Source organism: Pungitius pungitius, chromosome 1 (genome assembly GCF_949316345.1).
Source record: "Pungitius pungitius chromosome 1, fPunPun2.1, whole genome shotgun sequence".
NCBI lineage: Eukaryota > Metazoa > Chordata > Actinopteri > Perciformes > Gasterosteidae > Pungitius > Pungitius pungitius.
This window is the reverse complement of record NC_084900.1, coordinates 23,308,659-23,328,410: the sequence shown is the minus strand read 5'-3', so window position 1 is coordinate 23,328,410 and position 19,752 is coordinate 23,308,659. Positions and strand designations below refer to the sequence as shown.

General features: G+C 44.6%; 1 protein-coding gene across 3 annotated transcripts in view; it reads right to left on the bottom strand.

The window, feature by feature from the left end:
• Positions 1-225: 225 nt before the first annotated feature.
• The window catches only part of chchd6a (coiled-coil-helix-coiled-coil-helix domain containing 6a), a 56,102-nt gene continuing 36,575 nt past the window's right edge, over positions 226-19,752 (bottom strand). For all 3 annotated transcript variants that reach the window (XM_062563281.1, XM_062563275.1, XM_062563278.1), the window contains 2 exons: positions 16,478-16,613; positions 226-681 (listed from right to left, as the gene is read on the bottom strand). In XM_062563281.1, coding sequence (XP_062419265.1) covers positions 16,521-16,613 — 93 coding nt within the window. In that variant the 3' untranslated portion in view covers positions 226-681; positions 16,478-16,520. The remainder of the gene's footprint in view (positions 682-16,477; positions 16,614-19,752) is intronic.

The following is a 19,752-nucleotide window of genomic DNA, read 5'->3' as shown; positions in this document are numbered from 1 at the left end:
TGGCGCCAACGGCAACTGTGACTGATCACGGTGTCGGAATTCATTGGTGCAGCACTTCTACGGAGGAGAAAAAAAACTGGTTGCGGTCGGTAACGGTCCCGTTTTCCATCGCGCCGCCAGCAACCGCAAACGCAATGGGCTACCTCGCTCTGTCTGTAGGTTTCTTCAATGTCAGGTTTTCATGTTAATCCCCCCCAGGAAAAAGTACAAATACGAAACCACAAACAGGATATGAACGATTTAATAAAATCATACATTACAGGTCTGATGCATTTAAGCCATGGCCAGGATTACCTGAGCTTTTACTTCTGTCTTGTTCAGAAAATACAAAAACCATGAAGCTTAAAAAAAAAAAAAAAAAAACTCAATCAATACTTACTCCTGAATGAGTAAAATGAAAGCGCACCACATATCTAATGAGTATACACATTTCTCCTTCAAAAGCTTCCCTGTCAAATGTAGCAGTGCAGAACAACAGCGCATCCATTACCGGACGATACCGCAGATAAATACCATAATGAGTTCTTTTAAAAACAAGCCATGCTAAAAGCAAATCCTCGCCCTCGTAATTCAAAACAGGAAGGTGGCAAGTGCCGCCCTTAGTGCCAAAGTAATAGCCTACGTCAGACAACTGTCCTGCCCTTCTCCCTCCACTCTTCATCCGTGGTTGACCAGCAGGTTCTAAGAGAAGAAAAAAAAACAAAGAGAGGAAGAACAGAACAGCAAATTAGTCTGTGTGCACTCTGCCCCCCCCCCCTCCCCCTCCCCCCAGACCTTTGAGATGCTCTTAGGAGCAAGGACAGCCGTGATTTGTGCATCCTTTCACAGCTTTACCCGAACACAAGTGAAAGGTCAGCGCTGTTGATGACGGGGATTATCTCAGCCATGGAGAGAAGTCAAGCTGCCGACTGATGTCGCTGCTTCAGAGGCTTTTTCCTGCTGCAACAAATTGCAACTACATGATGACAATTTCCCCCTCGGATCCCCAAACCTGTAACCCGCCGAGCTTATGCAGGCTTTGTTGTTACATTTTCATAAGACTGTTCCACTTGACATCATTTGAAGTTCTAGAACTAGAAGTTTGGGCATGGACATTCAAATTATTATTATTGACAACTTTGAGAAATATGTCGTGTTAAGTCCACCTTCTTCTTCTTCTCTGTCACGCTCTGTAAGCGCACACAGCGAGCGACCCGCCACTCAGTCCACCTTCCTGTAATTGTCTCCGTTAAAAGTAAAAACGTGTTTAAAAGAGATCCATTTGTTGGAGTTTAAGGGTTTTGAAGAGAACACTTTCACTGTGGGTTTCTTTTAATGGAATGTAGTATGGCTTTCTAAGAAAGATCTCTCCGAATGGAAAACGTAATTCAAAGTATGTTGGAGTGCCATTTAACGATTAATGTCGTATTTCACAGTCGTTTAGTTCCCAGCAAAGGTGTTCCTTATTATCTGTACACTATCTCGTAAAAGCAAATGTGTGCTCCCTGAGGCCGGAGGTTCAGTCGGTGTACGGGAGACGTAATGACCTCCAAGAGAGCTGAAGCGCGCTAACTTGAAAACAGCTCCGTGCAATTGATCCAAGCAGCGCAGCCTCCATCTTTCAACCAGAGATCAATGAGGTCCTTGAAACCAGAGCACTTCATCACCCAGAGAGAGCGAGAACGGGTCTGACACCGGGGGTTCCAAGCCACAGTGGGCAACCTCCTCTCAAACACCGCGAGGGGAGCTTCACCCATGAAATGGTGAAAATCTATTAACGCCGGAAAACTCTGTCAAGACACAGAGAGAGACGGCACATCAGCCCGAGGTGATTACCAGCCAGTTGGAGCTATTCCGATGACCTTAAAGTTCAACCTATCACAGTGATCAATGAAAGCTTGTGATATTCCTTGTTAGTGACACCGTCTCAACTGAACATATTGGGTTAAAGATTAAAAAAGTGGACGCTGAAGGGTGCTTAAAAGTAGACAATTGGCCTTCAATGAGAAGGTCACTAAGGCCTTATGCTTATGTTTCTCAAGAGATCTGATATCTTGAACAATGGCTCCTAGCTGTGATTGAATAAGCTACCCAGGAAAGAACTAACTACTTGGTCCGTTTTATAGATGCAGATGTGATGCATTTGTCTCTGGACATGTGGCGCCTCTCTCATTACACCGTTGTCTTTTAAGGAAAGCAAATAATAAGTAGAAACCTCATCATCAACAGCGCGTTTGTAATTGTGCAGATTGAGAAGAAGATGCTCTGTGGCTGGAAGGCAGACGTAACCATAGCACAGGTAGGTTGTTCCTAAAAGGGATTGACCTTTAGTCCCACCAAAGTATCATCAGTCATAGTGAGCACGCTCTAAATCTACCTCGAGATATTATATGATATGCTATAATCATGTTATCATTTAGCCAGCGACAGAATTCTTCTAATGGAGCAGAAGTGCGGCCTGATCAACATCACGGGTATTTATTTTGGGAGTAACACTTGCTGTCCTTATTCGGCGATAGCTGTCGGGCCAAAGGAGCCGACGTGAGAGGGTCCGACACTTTGGAACGGAATACCTCTACAAATGTTGGACGAATGGCCATGAAAGTTTGTGCACACATTAATGGTCCCCGGATAACACTTTGATGATCCCCTGACTTTTCCTCTAGCGGCATTATGAGTTTGACATTTTCCGTTTGGAATTAATTGTCTCAACAACTCCATTGCAAAGTTGGCCATGGCATTTAGTGCACATTCATGTCCCCTCTAGAACAGAAAGTTGGCATAACTTTGGGGATTCTCTGACTTTTTATCTGGCAACATCATCAGGTCATATTTTTTTTACATTGTCCATTACTTTAAATAAGGATCTAATACCGTCAAAAATAATGACCGTTCCATCAGCCTCAGTTGTACTTTGTGTTCTCAGCTAATTAAGTTATGATGTTAAAAAGGGTAAACATTAGCATTGCAGCATGGCATGTACATTAGCATTTAGCTCATAGCACCACAGTGCATGTGCTGTGCCCTGAGAGCCACGAGCATGTGTGCAGAGCTTATGTTGGAGTTTGAGGGCTATAGCCTACTGCATCACTGTAAAGAACTAAAATGTGCGTCACATCATATCACGGTGCTCGGTGGAGCTTTTTCCCTGCAGGTAGCTGATCACCCTCCGGTAAACTATCAATGGATAGTCCAAAAAAGGAAAATAGAATAGTTCTCTTCTCCGTGGATGGTTTGGTTCGCTTTCACTGCCAACGATGCTGGCGCATACCAGAGTGCTTGATGTGTGGTGAGAAATGAGCAAACAACAACAAAGTTAATATTTAAAGACTTCAGAACAAAACACAATAGAATCGTTCATTAAAACATCTGAGCATCTGTCCCCAGACAGATTTAAGTCTTACTTGAATACTAACTGTAATCTTTCCAAGATATTAGACTGCAGCTATTGCTTCTATTTAGTTATCTTATTGATTATCCTCAAATATAGGGAGGACTGAAGGCCTGCATAGTTCTGATTAATTGAACTAAATGAAGGCATACACGTCCCAGATGAAAATAGCAAAACAAATATCAAATTGTCTTATCATTCTAATTATTTTTCTATAGTTTAATAAATACAACAAACTAGATTTTAATATATACAACTATATTTAAGACTTTAAGGGTGCAATGTCAAAGGATTTTGAGAAAAATGTTATTTGGTGGAAAATAGGGCAAAATTGCTCTGGACAGTACAGGTTGCAGACCCCTGATGTAGACTCAGTGTTTGATGTCCCAAAACTTTCTTCAACTAAGTGAAAACAAATCTGAAACAACTTTCCTTAAGTCAATCCATATTTTATAAAGACTCTTTGCCTTGATGTCTCAAAATGTTGAGACGAAGACATATTTGAAAGTGACCTTTCATTTGAAAAGCAGTTTCCATGCATCATGTTTTTATCAGGCGAGACGCATTTCAAAGGTCGGGCAATTTCTCAGACAAGAGATGTTCTTTAATTCTGTTATTTCATCTCGGTTAGATTATCGGAATTTTTTATATGACGGAATAATCCAAAGAAAAAGCTTAACTTTTACCAAGATAAGATAATATCGGCCTCATTTTAGCCTTTCAATACTCCAGGTTTCTACTGAATACTTCCAAAGTTCATATATATATATATTATTTTCTATTTTAACATTTTTTTGTTCTTAATTCATTAATTCATTTTGTAACCAAAGATGTGTGAAAGCCTAAATGAGAACTGTGCTTATACATTTGTATTTTTAGGAAAACATTTGGATTTATAAAGTAAAGATATTGAATATCTGCCTGTTCCACTGGCAGATATTTTAACTTTGTGATTACACATTTTGATTAATATTTAAGAAATACCTTTCAATCAATATGTTAATCAAGAGCTAGATCTTTTACTAATCCACGGTTTGATGCTACACAACTATTTGCTTTGGTGTCCCAGTGAGAAATGGATGGAGCTCAGCTTTAGAGGCTGTTCCAGGATGACCACAGGTCCCTCTGAAGTCCTGTATTGACCCGTCTGCACCAATGCACTGAGCTGAACGACCACACGCCAGCCGGGCTGCTTGCATGTTCCGTATGTGCATGTGTGTGTGTGTGTGTGTGTGTAGAGAGGGCATGCTATCTGTTCCTAGCACTGAGGAGTTCCCCCCCCAGCTGTGAATTTCAAACCATTAAAGCCACAGAGAGACTCCCAGAGCAGGGTGATCAATACGTCTCCCCTCTTCAGTCCTCTCATCTCATGCCTCGGATTTCTCCTCTCCTCATTCTTCTGCGTATCATCCGCTGGCCTCTCATCTACTTTCCCCTTTCGGCTTCATTCCGCACTAAACTAAGTGCAATGGGTAGGTGTTTACGTGTAGAACACGTTGCCGTGGTTTCAGAGGGAAAGCACGTCACCGAAGGATTATTTAAATTTATAATAATTCTGAAAACTGACAGAGCGCTCGTTCCTTTTCTAAATGCCAAATTAAGGTGTGAATGTGAGCAGCTGGTGCCACCCACAACCAACACATCCAACCATTGACCTTCAATGCAAAGCAGCTCCTTGATGCATCGTTAAAAGTCAATTGGATTGATTGTTTGGATTGATTCTATTTGGTATGTACATTATACGATACAATATACAATTGAGATTATTGAACAATATTAAAGCTCTTTTCTGCAATTATTGAATACCAGTTTAAATTATCCTAAAGATGACAATAATAGTTTAAATTGGATTTGAGGCAGGAATTTGCTCGAATTTGGAATTGATTGGGTTCAAACTCTCGGTGGAGTTAGTTTGTTTATAAATCCAAAATCCGCTGGAAATTAAAAAAAAAAAAAAATCAAATATTCAGCGATTGACTGCACCGCCTGCTAAAGTTTAAATAATCAGTGAAACAGGGCAAAAATGTACCCAGAGGGAGCTTTCAGTCGGCTCGGCTCCTAAATATTAGGACAAGTAATGCACGCTTTGACTTAAGAAGAAGGTCCGTGTAGCAGAGATTCAGCATCATTTAATACGGTAGAAATAACATGACTGACATGGAGTGTGAGCAAAGACAAAGATCCTTTCAGATAATCAGCCTTCTCTGCTCCTCTCAAAACTACAGGAACTAGGAGAGCAGCTAATGACTATTTTCATTAGCAAGTAATCTGCATTTATTCCTTCAATTAATCCACCTTTCTCAAACCCTAAGATCTTGAATTCCCAATTATAAAACACTTTGCAAAGATTAGCGAATCCTCACATTTAAGAAGCAGGACACCTGTGTGAAACATTATTGCTTATTCCCTTATCGATGTTGTCTTTTATGAAGTTTGAAGTCTAACCTCTGCCAGTGGGGATGGTCCTAAATGAGAATACAACCTGCTCAGTGCAATAGACCTCAGCAAAAGTCTTTAGTACTGCGACAAGTTCTATAAACGCCTTTACTGTAAAAACATTTTTTAAATGGTTCCAACACACAACTCAGCCCGCTAACAAACTAACGGATTTTCCACCTGTAGCTCTAATTGAAGATCCATCCTGAGTTCAAGAAGTCCTGCACTAAGAAGTCTTAGCGGAGTTACACCACGCTGCCTCCCAGATAGCGCATTGGGTATCTGGGCTTTTACAACCAGCACATTTTCGTTTAACTTGGCCTCGGCCAGCAGATTGAAGAGAGAGAAAGTCAGTGAGCGAAGTAGTGGGGGAGAGAACAAGAGGGACAGAGGCCAAACCCAAGAGGAGATAAATTAAAAAAATAAAATAAAAGAACAACAAACGTCAGGAGAGGTAGAGGAGCAGCAGCCTGCCTGTTCTCCATTCGGCCTGACCCAGCCTGGGAGCCTGGACTCAATTGGAAATCCATTTTATCTGATGACTGACAGGCAATTGGGGCTCCCAGGTGATGGGTTGAGGCTCTGTGGTTGATGGGCCTGACCACTCTACTGCTAAGGGATGGAGGGTGAGAGGGAGGGTGTGAGGGAGGGAGGGGAACATAGGACAAAGATCGGCTCCACTAACAAAGTTTATTTCAGCCTAACAAGATACTTCATGTTTCAAATTTAAAGCAGAACTTCATTACCAATTTATACGTTCATTATTTTTTCATTAAAATATGTCCAAATCTTTGGGGGCTTTCCATTAAAAACAATGGGCAACGCAAGAAAAGCAGCTAATTCTTATGCAATGAGTGATGTGAAGCTCAGACTATCTCATTGGCTTTTGTTTAGGGAACCCATGTCCTAAATTACAGTGGTCACCTGGACAACATCGAACGCCCCACCGCACAGAGACCACGTCCAATGCTTTATCCACCCAAACCTGACATCAGACCGCTGTCATGGGAACATTTGTACTTCAAGGTGACCCTTGAAGCTGTTCCTATCCTACTTGATCTGTGTTAGGGAGAATGTCTCAGACTCAGAGTTTGTTGGGTCCTGCCCCGAAAACGGCATACTAATGATCAAAAGTGGAACTGCTTAATCAATCTGGACATTTTCCTCTGTCAGGATTGATTTGAGTATAAAGAAAATAAGTTGTTGAGTGTGGAGCAGAGCGGAGGCAGAGGAAAGGTTGTTCTGAAACACATGGCAGAGAGATCAGTACGACCTGACCCAGTGAGGAGCAGCAGCCGGGACGCCAACGCTGAAACCTGGTCGAAATGTGGTTCCAACATCAATGTGTCTTAGATGTCTTTTCAACGTCGTTAAATTAAAAAACGAAAAAAAGTCATCCAAGGTGTGGGAGCATTTCACACTAAATAAATCCTGACCTGGTACGGTAACACCATGCTGATGATTCAGCGCATAAAACGTAAGCCCGTTGGAGTCCTTGATGAGGAGGATAAGTCACTACACAACCCTAATTGTGTTTTGATGAGGGGAACGTAACGCCCCTCCAGTCGTTCTTCTGCTACTCGTTATTCAGCAGGACAAGTTAGCGCTTACGTCAAAATGTCCTTTTCAATTTCACTGTTGCTTTTGTATATATTTGAAGTTATGTTCATATACATAGTTCATACCAATTTTACTTTGTGTGCGTGTCCTCTTTATTGGTATAAAAAATTGTATGTACTGCGTGTGGAGAGCAAAGGCAGAACATGTTAAAAGATGATTGCGTCTAAAGCGCCATGTTGTCACCGTGAGCATGTCAGCCTGCTGACGTTAGCTCAAAGCAGCACTAGTCCTACACGTGCAGCACACGCCCTGGTACGACTGTGGACACCCATGTTACTGGGGAGAGTGATGATAAGCACCGCAGTGTTTAAAGCACTGGGGAAGAAATATATCCGTAGCTACTGGACACTGGATGAATTCTATACCCTGAGGCATGCCCTGTGTAGAGGAAAGGTTTTTATCATGCGATTTCAAATCACTCACCACAAATTACACTTAAATGAATTATTGTTTTTGTGCAATGCAAATATAACAAAAAAAAGCAATTTCAAAGTTTCTTGTCAACGCAGCTCTGGGAAATAACAATGACACAATGGCATTCATTTAGTTTAAAAAAGACACGAGGGGGAAAAAATGGATCCCTTTGGGAGTACATGGGGTGAATTGGAAAGCAAACACAAAGGAGACCTGGACTCGTAAAGAAAGAGGAGGAGGCGGGGTGGACGCACGCATTGAGTGACAGCGGCACACAAAAGGGAGGCTGGTTTAAAGTGGACTGTTCCGATAATGCTGTGGGCTTCTTTGAGTCACTGGAAAAAAGAGCCAGTGAAAAAGCCACCTAAAAGCCCGCTGCTGTCCTCTCTTATCCCAGCTGGGGGTCTCGGCTCCACAAAATCTCTTTCTAAGAAGGGGGGAGGGGGGGGCGATAAAATGCACCAGAGCAACAACAACAACAACAACTGAGCGTGTCAATTGCTTATGCAGCCAAGGTGGCTTTCAACGAAACACAATACGGTTGTTGAATTTATATTGGGACCCCCCGCCAAGAACGTGGAAAGGGGAGCGGGGGGGGTTTGTGGCGCGAGCCGACGTCTGTGGCAGCGCTCCGAAAGGTCAGCGAGGGGCACAAAAGCTGCTGAGAATGCCTCCCTCAGGAGGCAATTGCGAGGACCCTCGACCCCCCACCCACCGCCTCACCCATTCCCAGTCGCTGGTTTTGAAAGCTTTGAGGTGTCAGAGGGCCACCGGGGGCCACGAGGCTGATAAAGGAGGAAGCAGAGGCTCTAGATGTGGCTTCATGGGCCTTTTCCGATCGAACACCGCTGTGTAACAAAAGACGGCGAGAGTAAAACACGGCGGGGGGGGGGGGCAGGGGGCTCCATGCGTAACACAACAGCGGCTGGAGTGTGCAGAGTGGTTCGTCGTCAGAATGAAAGGGTTGTGATGCCTCTATAGCGTCGACCCCCCCCCCCCCCCCACACACATTCACTACGTAAACACTTGTATGTACCAGCTGTTATTTCACCAGAATCCTAAATGGCTGGGTTGGAAAATAAAGCCCACCGAGCAAACCGTACGAGACAGACGAGCAACAAAGGAGAAAAAAAACACAGCGAGGAGCGATAATGGCGCTCGCCGGTGATTGGTTGTGATCGGCTGTACGAGGATCAATGCGAGCGCGTAAGGAGGCAACGCTGATGGTTGATGACAGCGGGAACAACTGCCAACCGTATGAAAATGAAATCAATAAGTCAACCGCAGAGCAGAGAGAGAGAGAGAAATGAGGAAGGCGATGGAGGAAAGGAGAGGAGAAACAGGAGGAGACAAAGAGAGACAAAGAGCGGGGAGTCGACACATGGGGAAGAGAAAAGACAGACGAAGCCGCCAGATGAAAGGTGTGGGTTTAAAAGGAAGCAGAAAAACAAAATTGACAGATGAAGGAAGATTCTCAAAGATAGATGAAAAAAAGGGAAAAGACGAGACTACGCCAAAAACAAACTGACTAGAAATCGGAGAAACCAACTGAAAAAATCTTCTCGACGAACCCTTGGAGCGGATTGGGGGTGCCCCCCCCCCAAAAAATAATGCATGTTCAGGTACAGAGACTATGCACCGCTGCAGTAAGACTAGTTTCAACACATTCTCACTGAGCGCGTTTCCACCGAGCGGTACGGTACGGGTCGGGTCGGTACGGTACGAGTCGGGTCTGTTAACCATGATTTGGCGAGCGTTTCCACCGCCAACAGTACCCTTACTTGATAGGCGTGGTGTTGGACGGAAAGTAGATTGACGTCATTCAATCGCATGAAAACTGAAAGCTAACCCCAAACAACAATGGAGGACAAACAGCAGATCCTGTTCTTGCTTCTCGATATGTGGCTGTTAAAGTAAATGCTGCGCGGCGACATTGTTGCGACGGTGTTGTGGTTTAAAAATGGCGCTTCGTGTGTTGTCTTTCCCCTTGCGGCACGCGCAAATGACGACACCCTTTCAACCAATCAACGTTCTGCAGTGAGTCTAGCTCCACCCTTGAGTACCAAACAACTGTGCCAGGTACCCCAACGGAAGGGTACCCAAAAAGTGGTACGGTACAGTGCGGATTTTTGGTACTTTTCTCAGTGGAGACACAAATAAAAGGGTACCGACCCGAACCATACCAGACCGCTCGGTGGAAACGCACCATGCATTCACCTGAAGCCAAAGTGGAGGTGTCATAAAGCATGCACTCTCTTTACTGACCAGCAGGAGGCGACTCCTCTGGTTGCAAAGTGAAGAATGAAGACTTTTTACTTCTTGCTTCTTCATTCCTGGCGGAAAATATACATGTCAGCGGCTGTAATCCAAGATGGCGACGGCGAAGTAGCCAGAGTCAAAGCTGCGCTACTCACAGCAATCAAAATAAATAAATAAATGACCACAACACTCAAAATATGAACCACACACACACACGTTTCCAAAACCAAAGACGTGGCGCGCGCGTCGGCCTGAGCACGTTTTGTTGACCCACTTCTTAGCGACACTTACAGAAATGTGCACAACTTGCTGTAAAAATTAAGCAAATAAGACAACAGCTTCATCGGCACTTTTCCACTTCCAAGCTTTCAAGACATCAGGGAAAGGAAACTTTTGGTATGTCGACCGTCTTCACCACACTAAGCTGTTGCACTCTTGAGTCGACTTGACTGAGCTTGACTGGCAGAAAGAAAAAAGTGAAAGATTATTTGTTGGAGCGTTTTCTTTCTCTTGTCTGAAGCCAGTTGCAGCTAATGAGGCACAATCAGGTGAGAGCAGAAGAGAACCAACGTTACCTTTTGAGAACCGATTCAAGGCCTGAAGAACTACCACGCAACGATTTGTTAAGAATCAGGATTGTGGCTCCCGTTGTCTCCAGTGGGCAGGAAGTTACAGCACAGCCACAAATAGAATGTTTGAGGGTGAACAAAAAAAAAGTGCTATCTGCTCCGCGGTACGTCAACTTTGTAGAAAAGTTCTGCACTTTGAAAGTAGATATAAAAATCGCTGGAAGACTTTAGCCCCAATTAAAGCAACCTACTCTAATTCAGAAGCGTGGTGTGAAACCCCCACGGATGTGTTTAATCTGAGACGGGTTCTCTCCGAACAAATATAAAAACTGGGGGAAAATGTTCCTTAATTAGGCCTGGATTAAAGAAAGCTACAAGACACTTTGTAATATTTATTCATGCATACCAATGAAGTGAACGTGGGGTTTGACTTTTTCTCCGCTTCATAAATTTTGTGTCAAAAACCGAGGAGTGAACTTCTGTGTGTGTGTGTGTGTGTGTGTGGTCAGTAGCAGGTCTGGCGAGCAGCTGAAAGCGCTCATTCTTCTTCATTAGTGTTGACTGCTGAGGGGCCCACCATCTATTCCTCCCTCTGCATCTTCTCACCCCCCCCCCTCCAGCGTCCATCTCCAACCCGTCTTCCATAACCACTTAGCATCCCTTCACGCCGTCCGCCCAGCTCTTTTTACCTCCAGATACTCGCCCTTTACTCCCACCACCCTCTCACCTGTGTCGCCCCACCCTCCTCTAGCGCATCTCTCTCTCTCTCACACGGCCCTCCCAACACAACTCCCGCCTGTCATTTCCTCCCAAAATGCTTTTCTTCCCCTCATATTTTTCGCTCTATTATTCTCCCGTCGTCGCATTGATTCCTCTCGTTGATTTTCTCCTAAAGTCTTTTCAGCTCTGCCATATCGGTGCACCTCTTCTTCTCCTCTAACTCGTACCCATTTATTCTCTTTCACGCGGCGTGTAGCAGAAGGTCCGCGCCATCACTCGTTTCACATAAACTGATCTCCAGCTTCTTTCTGCCTGCGGACATTTAATCTGAGCCTTCACCTCGGCCCTGAGCCTTTCCTCTCCTCCCGTGCTCTCCTGTCATGCTTTAGTGCTTCCATTACTATTTTCTCCTCACTCCATGTCCAGTGTTTCTGGAGATCTATCCGTTCATTCCTTACCGGCTTCCATCTCGCACCTCTATCTAACGGTCTTGCTTATCTACAGCATGTGCGTTTCAGTTCTTCTAGAGCTCTCTTTGTAGTTTTTTTTCCCCCTTCGGTTTGTTTGTCTACATTTTGATCTGCCGGCGAGTAGCTGAGCTGCTCGGCGTGACCCCTGTTCAATCAACAAAGAAACTCAAGGTAGAGAGAGAAAAGAAGAAAAATCGATGGGAAGTTTTATCCCACTGTGATTTACTGGCTACGTGAGAGTCGGTTTGCATTCAGATCGGCCACAGATAGATTTATTATCAGTACGGCACCCGGCTCTTCCTCGGAGGATAGGCTTATCACAACTTGATGAAACCATTTTCCCTCTCCCCTTATCTTGTGGTGTGCCGTCCAGCGGGTATCCTCCCGGCGCACTAAAGCGGGCCTCGGTAACCGCACACGGGCTCCTGGACAATATCCTGCCCATTTCGAATCACAAGCCAGCTCCTAAAGGAGAATTCTGATCCATCCCTCTGAGGGTCTCGGGAAAGCTCCCCAGCATTGACTGCAGAGCTGCCCTGCTCAATTGCCTGTCTCCCCCCCTCCCCCCGCCACCACTTACACATAATTGCAAAGCACAACATCCGTCGATACCACGGAGATCCGTCAAAGACAATCAATCAGCGGTCGCTTTTTTCCCGCCTGCCAAACAATACTAAACATTTTTAATAATGGCAGCAAAGAAGAAAGAACAAACTTTGAACTCAGTAGTATATTTTTTCATGTGAGGACGGCTCCGTCTTAACACAGCACTTGATAAATCTGCAGAGGGGCCTCTGATGGACTGATTGTTAACAACTGGACGGACATCAGCTAAGCACAAAAAAACTAAAAGCTGTGAATGAAGGAGAGCGACAGTTGATGTCAATGCACTTTGGAGAACGGGTTAAAGTGTGATGCCCCCCCCCCCCCCCCACTCCCTCCCCTACTCCCTATTGGACCGGAGGCAGTCACGCAGCCTGGATGAGAGCACATAGGGAAGGTGACACAGGTATACATGTGTAAATAAATCCATATAAACACACACACGCTCCAGCGCAAGAAGAACAATATTCAGCTTCATTTTCACTTGATCATTGATTCTGTCTCCTTAAAAGGACACAGTTCACCATAAAATAAAGAATTACAAGTTTTATCATCATACCCATAGTAATCTAGAAGGCCTAATCTAATCTACTGCAATCTACTTTGCGCTGACATTGGAGCGACGAGACCTAACCAATCGTTAGCAGCCCTAACTCCAGTGAACACTACAGCGAATCCACAGATGGAAGGGAGACAACAGCAAAGGGACAATCAACTGGAGAGAGAGACACAAGCCGTAAACAGCGGTTTCCACACACCTCCCCTAGATGATTTTAGAGATTTACTCAGATATTCAAAATGGGTCCAGCCTCCGCTGGTGGGATGGGATTAATAAATGAAGGCCTTTTCTTTGATGTTGGCAACGGTGAATAGTTGACTATTCAGGCTCACCCCTGTTAGCTGGAGACATTTTCAAATCTCTTTTTCAATCACACGCCTGCTTCCCTGCATATTTCTCGCGATTGGCTTCATTCTTTCTTCCTCTCTTTTAAGTTTACCAGTAACTCCCTTGGTATTAGTCCCCAAAGTCGAGCGTGTCTGTACTCCACAGCAGGGCATGGTATATATGTGTAGGCATGTGTGTGCCTCACTATTTGGCCTCGTTGGAAGGGGGAAAATAAATAAATAAATCCCTACATTTAAAAAATAAATAAATTCTAAAGCAGTTTTGGTCCCTTTTTTTGGTTTCACCTGCTCTGCCTCCCCCTCCGATCAGGTGTATCCTTTCCAAGTCTCTGTGTCATTCTTTCCCTCTCTTCACTGTGAGCCCACCTGCGTCAGAGCTTTCTGTGAGTCTAAATGACTGTGTGTGTGTGTGTGTGTGTGTGTGCCGTGCATGTGCTCGCATCTGAGAGTGCAAATAAATGGCCCGAGGAATCCAACCGAGCGTCTGGACGGGGTGTTTGAGTCACATGTCGGGCTCAGTCCTCCCAGAGGATAATGATTAGATGTTTGTCTGTTCTCTGTGGGATCCTCCCCTCGTTTGACATCAGACACACACGCGCATGTACACAAGCGTGCATAAAGAGGGCGGCGTAACCCAGCAGGAAGGCATCTGTGAGACGCAGGCCTGTCCGCTGACCCGCTGGGACACTGATCAAAACACGCCGCGGTCGCTTCTGTCGAGTCCGGAAAGACGGAAACAATGAAAACGTGGAGCACGTTGAGTCGCAGCGAAGTCATCCCTCGCTCATTTAAAAAGCTCTGGAATGAAAGGACATTTCTCCCATCAGAAGCTTCCAGTTTCCTTATTATTTTTGATCAATCAAATAAGCTGTTGGAGAAGGATTTTTTTTTTTCAAACAACATTTGAGTTTGTACTACAGAGTAATGTAATGCACCCCCCCTCCCAAGTCGTTAGTGATAACCAAATGATGACAGCCTCTAAAGACACATAATGGAAGACGGACTTTATAAACTTTCGACTTGAGCAAAAGCCAGGGAGATGCCTCAGGGGCCAATCAGCAGGAAAGACCTTGATGTGTAGGTTAAAGCAGACCGCAATGTAGAATTATTCACACACACACACACACACATTGTGTATGATCCGCTGTGCTCTTTTAAAGACAGCCTTCAAAGAGTCTTCACTTCACTCCTCGTTATCTCACCCGAGCTAATATGATGAAGAAGATCTTGTACGTGCACTGGCACAGGCGAGCGCGCACACACACACACACACGATATTTGACATCTCAGGAGTTTGGAAATACAAGAAAACAAACGTAGGCTTAGCAACAGTGTGTTTTTATCTGCATGGGTTTCATACCAGATAGACACAAAGCTGATTGACAGAACACACACACACAACCAGGATAAGAATTGTGTTTCTGCGAGCTGATGATCACATGCTGTATTACTGTGTGCCGGGGGGGAAGCCTCAGCCCCCGGAGCAACAACGAGGAGATGTGAGCAGAGTAACACACCTTCCGATGCGTCTACTGTACAAACTTTGGAAGGGCGCGCTCACAGTACTCTGCCTCCAAGTCACTCTCCTCCACCTGCACCATCTGCTCTCCTTAACCTTTTGGTGAATGTGTGGCTTAAATCTGCTGCACATACTTGAGGAGAGGAGCTCGCTTTGCTTGTAAATAATTAAAGCAGCTGATCCATTCGAGGAATGTGGAATGCTGAGAGCAAAAGTACAAAGTCTAGACTTTTCGGAGTGCTCAAGCAGTGTTTTTTAAACGCAGGTAAAAGAAGATTTGACTTATAATAATCAAGGACATTACCACATCAACTAAATCAAATGACTCCAGAAAACACGCAGATTGCGTTAATCAAATGCCGTGTATGAAGCCCCAAAACAGTCAAAACGTAGTAAAAGATGATCGGAACAAAGTCAAATTAAACTAATATTACTGTTGTAGTGAATATTTAAAATGGCATTTAATTTGCCTTTGTTTTACTTGTAGTTTTCCCTTGTAGTTTTCCCCTTTTGTGTGAAACAGGTTAAAGGGGTATTGAAAGCAAAATGACTCCAGGCAAAACACATTATGAAACGTATAATCTATTTTGCAAAATTAGTTAAATTTAATTGGTTAAATCAAATTATGAAGCTGTGTTACTTTTCGCAATCATTTAAAATAATAATGTAGATACATTCAGTTATATGTCTGATCACCTCTGTTGTCCTTTCTGACACCATATATTAGTTTAAGTTACATTTCTACATGTCTGCCTGGAAACTTTCATGTCCCTGAGTTGTGCTATTTACCAGATGCTGCATCCGACTGGACGACACCCGGCGAGCTGCTTTCAGGGATTCTTATTTTCCAGTGTGTCATCTGGTTCAAAATGAACGTTGTCTGGGAAAAGGTTTAGTTTTACTGCTGGATTCTTCCGTGGAGACCCGCTTTGTTTTTTTGTCTTTCTCAGTTACATTAAATGATTGTGTGTCTGTAAACAACCTAAAATCAGAGCCGAAAGCGAAGCTGAACCACTGAGGACTTATGTCACAGCAACCCGAACTGGGTTGGCCTTTGTGTCATTTCCAGCACAAGCAGGAAAACAAGTGTGGTAGCGCTGAAGAACTCTGGTTTCACACTTTTACATCAGACATGAACCCCGAAAGCCGCTCCTAATGACGAGACTTCTCTCCGAGTTAAAACCTAAAGTGACAGCACTCAAAATCCCATCAATCAGATTTTCGGCCCGAAATAAACGTGCGCACATGAAAAGTATTGAATTTCTTTCTTTTACGTCAGACAGTGTGCTTCTCTGAAAATATCAGCTCTCTGTGGAAAACTTCAAAAGACAATACTGTGGATCGTTAAGCCCCCCCCCCCCCCCACTGCTTCTTTGAAGGGCAATGTGAAGCACATTTTGATCAAATGTCATTAGCATTACTACAATTACTATACACTATATATTCTTTGGGTTGAAAGTTGCTATTAATAAGGCTTCAAAAAGTGACCCTCAGAATTAAGATATGATCCAAGACTGATGCAATGAATCCATTTTGTGATTCCGTTGCATCGACATTATCCAGATCCTATTGGTCAGAAAGAAGCTCTCACCTTCTTCGCGGCGTTGATACACTGCATGTATTCTTTGGCCAGGTCAGAACACCTGAGAGTCTGGTCCCTGTTGTCCCTGTAGCAGGATAAGATCTGAGCCTGCAGGCCCAGGCACACCGGGTCGGTACGCCGAGACCTGTGGAACGCACAAACAAACAAGGACGCCATTATTCAGGTGAAAATGTTCACTGGCGGCTGGAATTTTGGACGGCAGGAAAAGAAGGCAGCCTTAAAAAAAATACTTGAATCACCTAAAATTAGATGGATGAAATCAAACAACTAAAGCCGGAAACCTTGGACCGGATGAGTCAACCACCCAGTTTGCCAATGTACTGTAAATCAGGGTTTCATACATAACTCTGGATTCGTACTGAAAAACGATGACAACGTTTAGGAGAGAGGAAGGGAAAGAGAAACCTCCTTAAAGAGGCTATAATCAATATTGTTGTATGGAGCAATGAATCAAGACACATGCATGAGAAACTCTTTCATTGTGTTTCCAATTGAAGATGTTTTCCAGCAAAAAACAGCTTGGAAAACCGACTTCGAACTGCCGACTTGGCAAGAGCTGCTGGACGTTGTGGGGGACTGGTGATCACAGCGCAGCGTGTAGAGGAGCCGGATATCTCCCTCAGGTGGTGGTGGAGGCCAGTGACACAATCCTCAGGTGACAACCCCAAAGAAATGATAACGGTGTGCCGGAACAGGTTTAAGGTGTAAATAAGCCACTGGTTCCTTACTAATAGTAAAAGGAGGTAATGTGTCGGTGTGCAGCTTGCACTCAAAAATAGGAAAAAAAAGTCTCCAAAAAGTTTTTGTTTTTTTAAAACTTTTTAAATGATTACGTATTTGAGAGGGGCCACTGAAGTGTGTAGTTCACAGCTTCCTCACACCTCAGGCTGGTCTTAAGCCACACCTGAACAAAATAAAAATTGAAGACACACACACACAGAGTTCTGGCTAATTAAGGTGAGCCCAAGATGGAAAACAATTACCAGCCTCACCCACTACACTCTGTTGAACGGCACGTTTAGCACGTGCCTCGTCTCAAATCGTGCAATTAGCGCTAAATCGCACTTAATTGTGTGGGTAGGATCAGCGCGATCAAATACAGTTGAAAAGTGTGCTCAGAGTGGCTGAACGAGTCGTGCTTAATTCGCTATGTGGGCTGTGTTATAATTGGTCTTTGCCTGTCTATCGGCGCGATTGTTAACTATGACAGCCTCGCTGGCTGTGCGCCTCGCCGTAATGGAGTCTGACTGATCGAAGCAGAGACAAGCGAGTTATGTACGCCCACGCAGGTAGGAAGGCACGCACACACACACATACGCACTCACTCGCAGTACAGCAACGGACATGGAAGCGTGACTGCTCTCTGTGAGGAGCTTTTAACACCAGATTTAATTGAAAGCCTCATTAAAGGGTCTTTTAGGCTTGGATTGATGAAGGGGAGCTGACCCCGCCTTTCAATTACAGCGTATCCGTACGCGCATTTTATCATCGGTATCATGGATTTTTTCTGAGCCCGGGTGACGGAGGTTAAAGAGGAAAATGAACAGCTGCAGAGAGAAACCGATGAAGGAAGGGAGGGAGATAGAATGGCGACAGAAAAAAGCTGAAACCCGATCAGATTACAACGTTCGCCGCCCCCCCCCCCCCACCAACCACCTCCAACGGCGCGTCTTGCCTTCTCCCAACTTGTCTTCCCTGTCTTCTCTCCAACTCAGTCTCCTGCCTTACACCCCCCTCCCCATCCTTTTTCTCTCTCTCATCGCATTAACAACACAGACCACAACCACGACCACAAAGCTCGCCACCGTTATCTCTCCCTCTGCGTTTGAGGCCTCCGACGATAAGGAACTCTCCTTTAATTTGAAATAAATGGCCTTCATCAGGAGAGCCACAGTCTCCTGATAGCGCTGCGTGGTTTATTCAAGGCGCTCGGAGCAGAAAATTGGCTGAGCCGCGGCAAAGCGCTAAAGCTCTGACCACGTGCTACAACAAATTGAAGGTGAGGTCTTAAATCAACAATATGAACTGAGCCGCTTACCAAGAGAAACCGGCGGGGGGGCAAAGCGGCAAAGCGGCGTCCCCTCACAGCCCGAACCAGCCGCGCGCAGGGGTTGTTTTTAATGCGGAGGCATTTTAATGCGTGTGTGGGAGCAAACTTTTTTTTTTTTGAGGGGGTAGCTCGCCACGCATCTGTGAGCGGGAAATATGACAACACAAACAGTGAGATTAGTTGCTTAATTAATGGCTGTTGCCCATTACTTTTAATCTCCGGAGGCGTACGGAACACAGGGGGGGCCTCAGACTCGTGGACCACGCCGCCCGGCTTACCGAGACAAGAGACATGAAAGGGCAGGAATTGGAAAACGGAAGGGACGCAAAACACAACAGCAACTACAAAAGGCCTCTGGTGAAGCCCCGCGGGCCGATAAGAGAGACGCCTTTATCGCCTCGACGCCATGCATCTCGCAGAGTTAGACTGATGGTTGGGTTTTGTGCGCTCCTTAATGGCTTTGGCTGCACATGTGAGGCATTGTTACGCGCCATTTTACGTCTATTCCGTCAAGTACAAAGTATTGGTATCTGTGCGACCAATTAGTAAATCGTGTTCACATCGCACGGGAAGCGGCGCCCGAGGATGAAAAAGAATCCAACATAGTGACTGACATGGCGGATTCAACACATCGGCTTTGTGTGGCGGCATACTGTGCACATGGTGTATCTGTTTTTACAGGGCCTTTTGAGACCAACAACTGCCTTCTTTCAACGTCTGTTTTAAACATCGGGGGTTAATAAAAAAATATTTACTTGTGCACAAAACTCCCCAATCAGCTCTGCCTCAAATATCAAGGAAAAAAGATTTGTTGATCTAAAAACTCATTGGAAGAAACAGTTCAACATTTCAGGAGTTGCCAATATTTAGCTTTTTTCCATCACAATGCAGATGACAAGAATGAAACCACAAATACAGTAACTGAACAGTAATTATGAAGCTGGAGCCAGTCGGGGATTAGCTCAGCTCAGCATGAACACTGGGAGCAGGTGGAGAAAGCCAACCTGGTTCTGCTCGAAAGCCAAAGAAAATGCCTACAACTACCTTTAAATATTTTAAAACCATCACTATATTTATAGCTTCTCCATTAGCTGGAATAGAGCTCATGGATATGTACATATTTGGCATTCTTTATTGCAACGTTCCACTAATTTGGTCCTGTGATGACAGAAGGTTTAATCGCTGGTGGGGAGGAGAACGCTCTGGAGGGGGA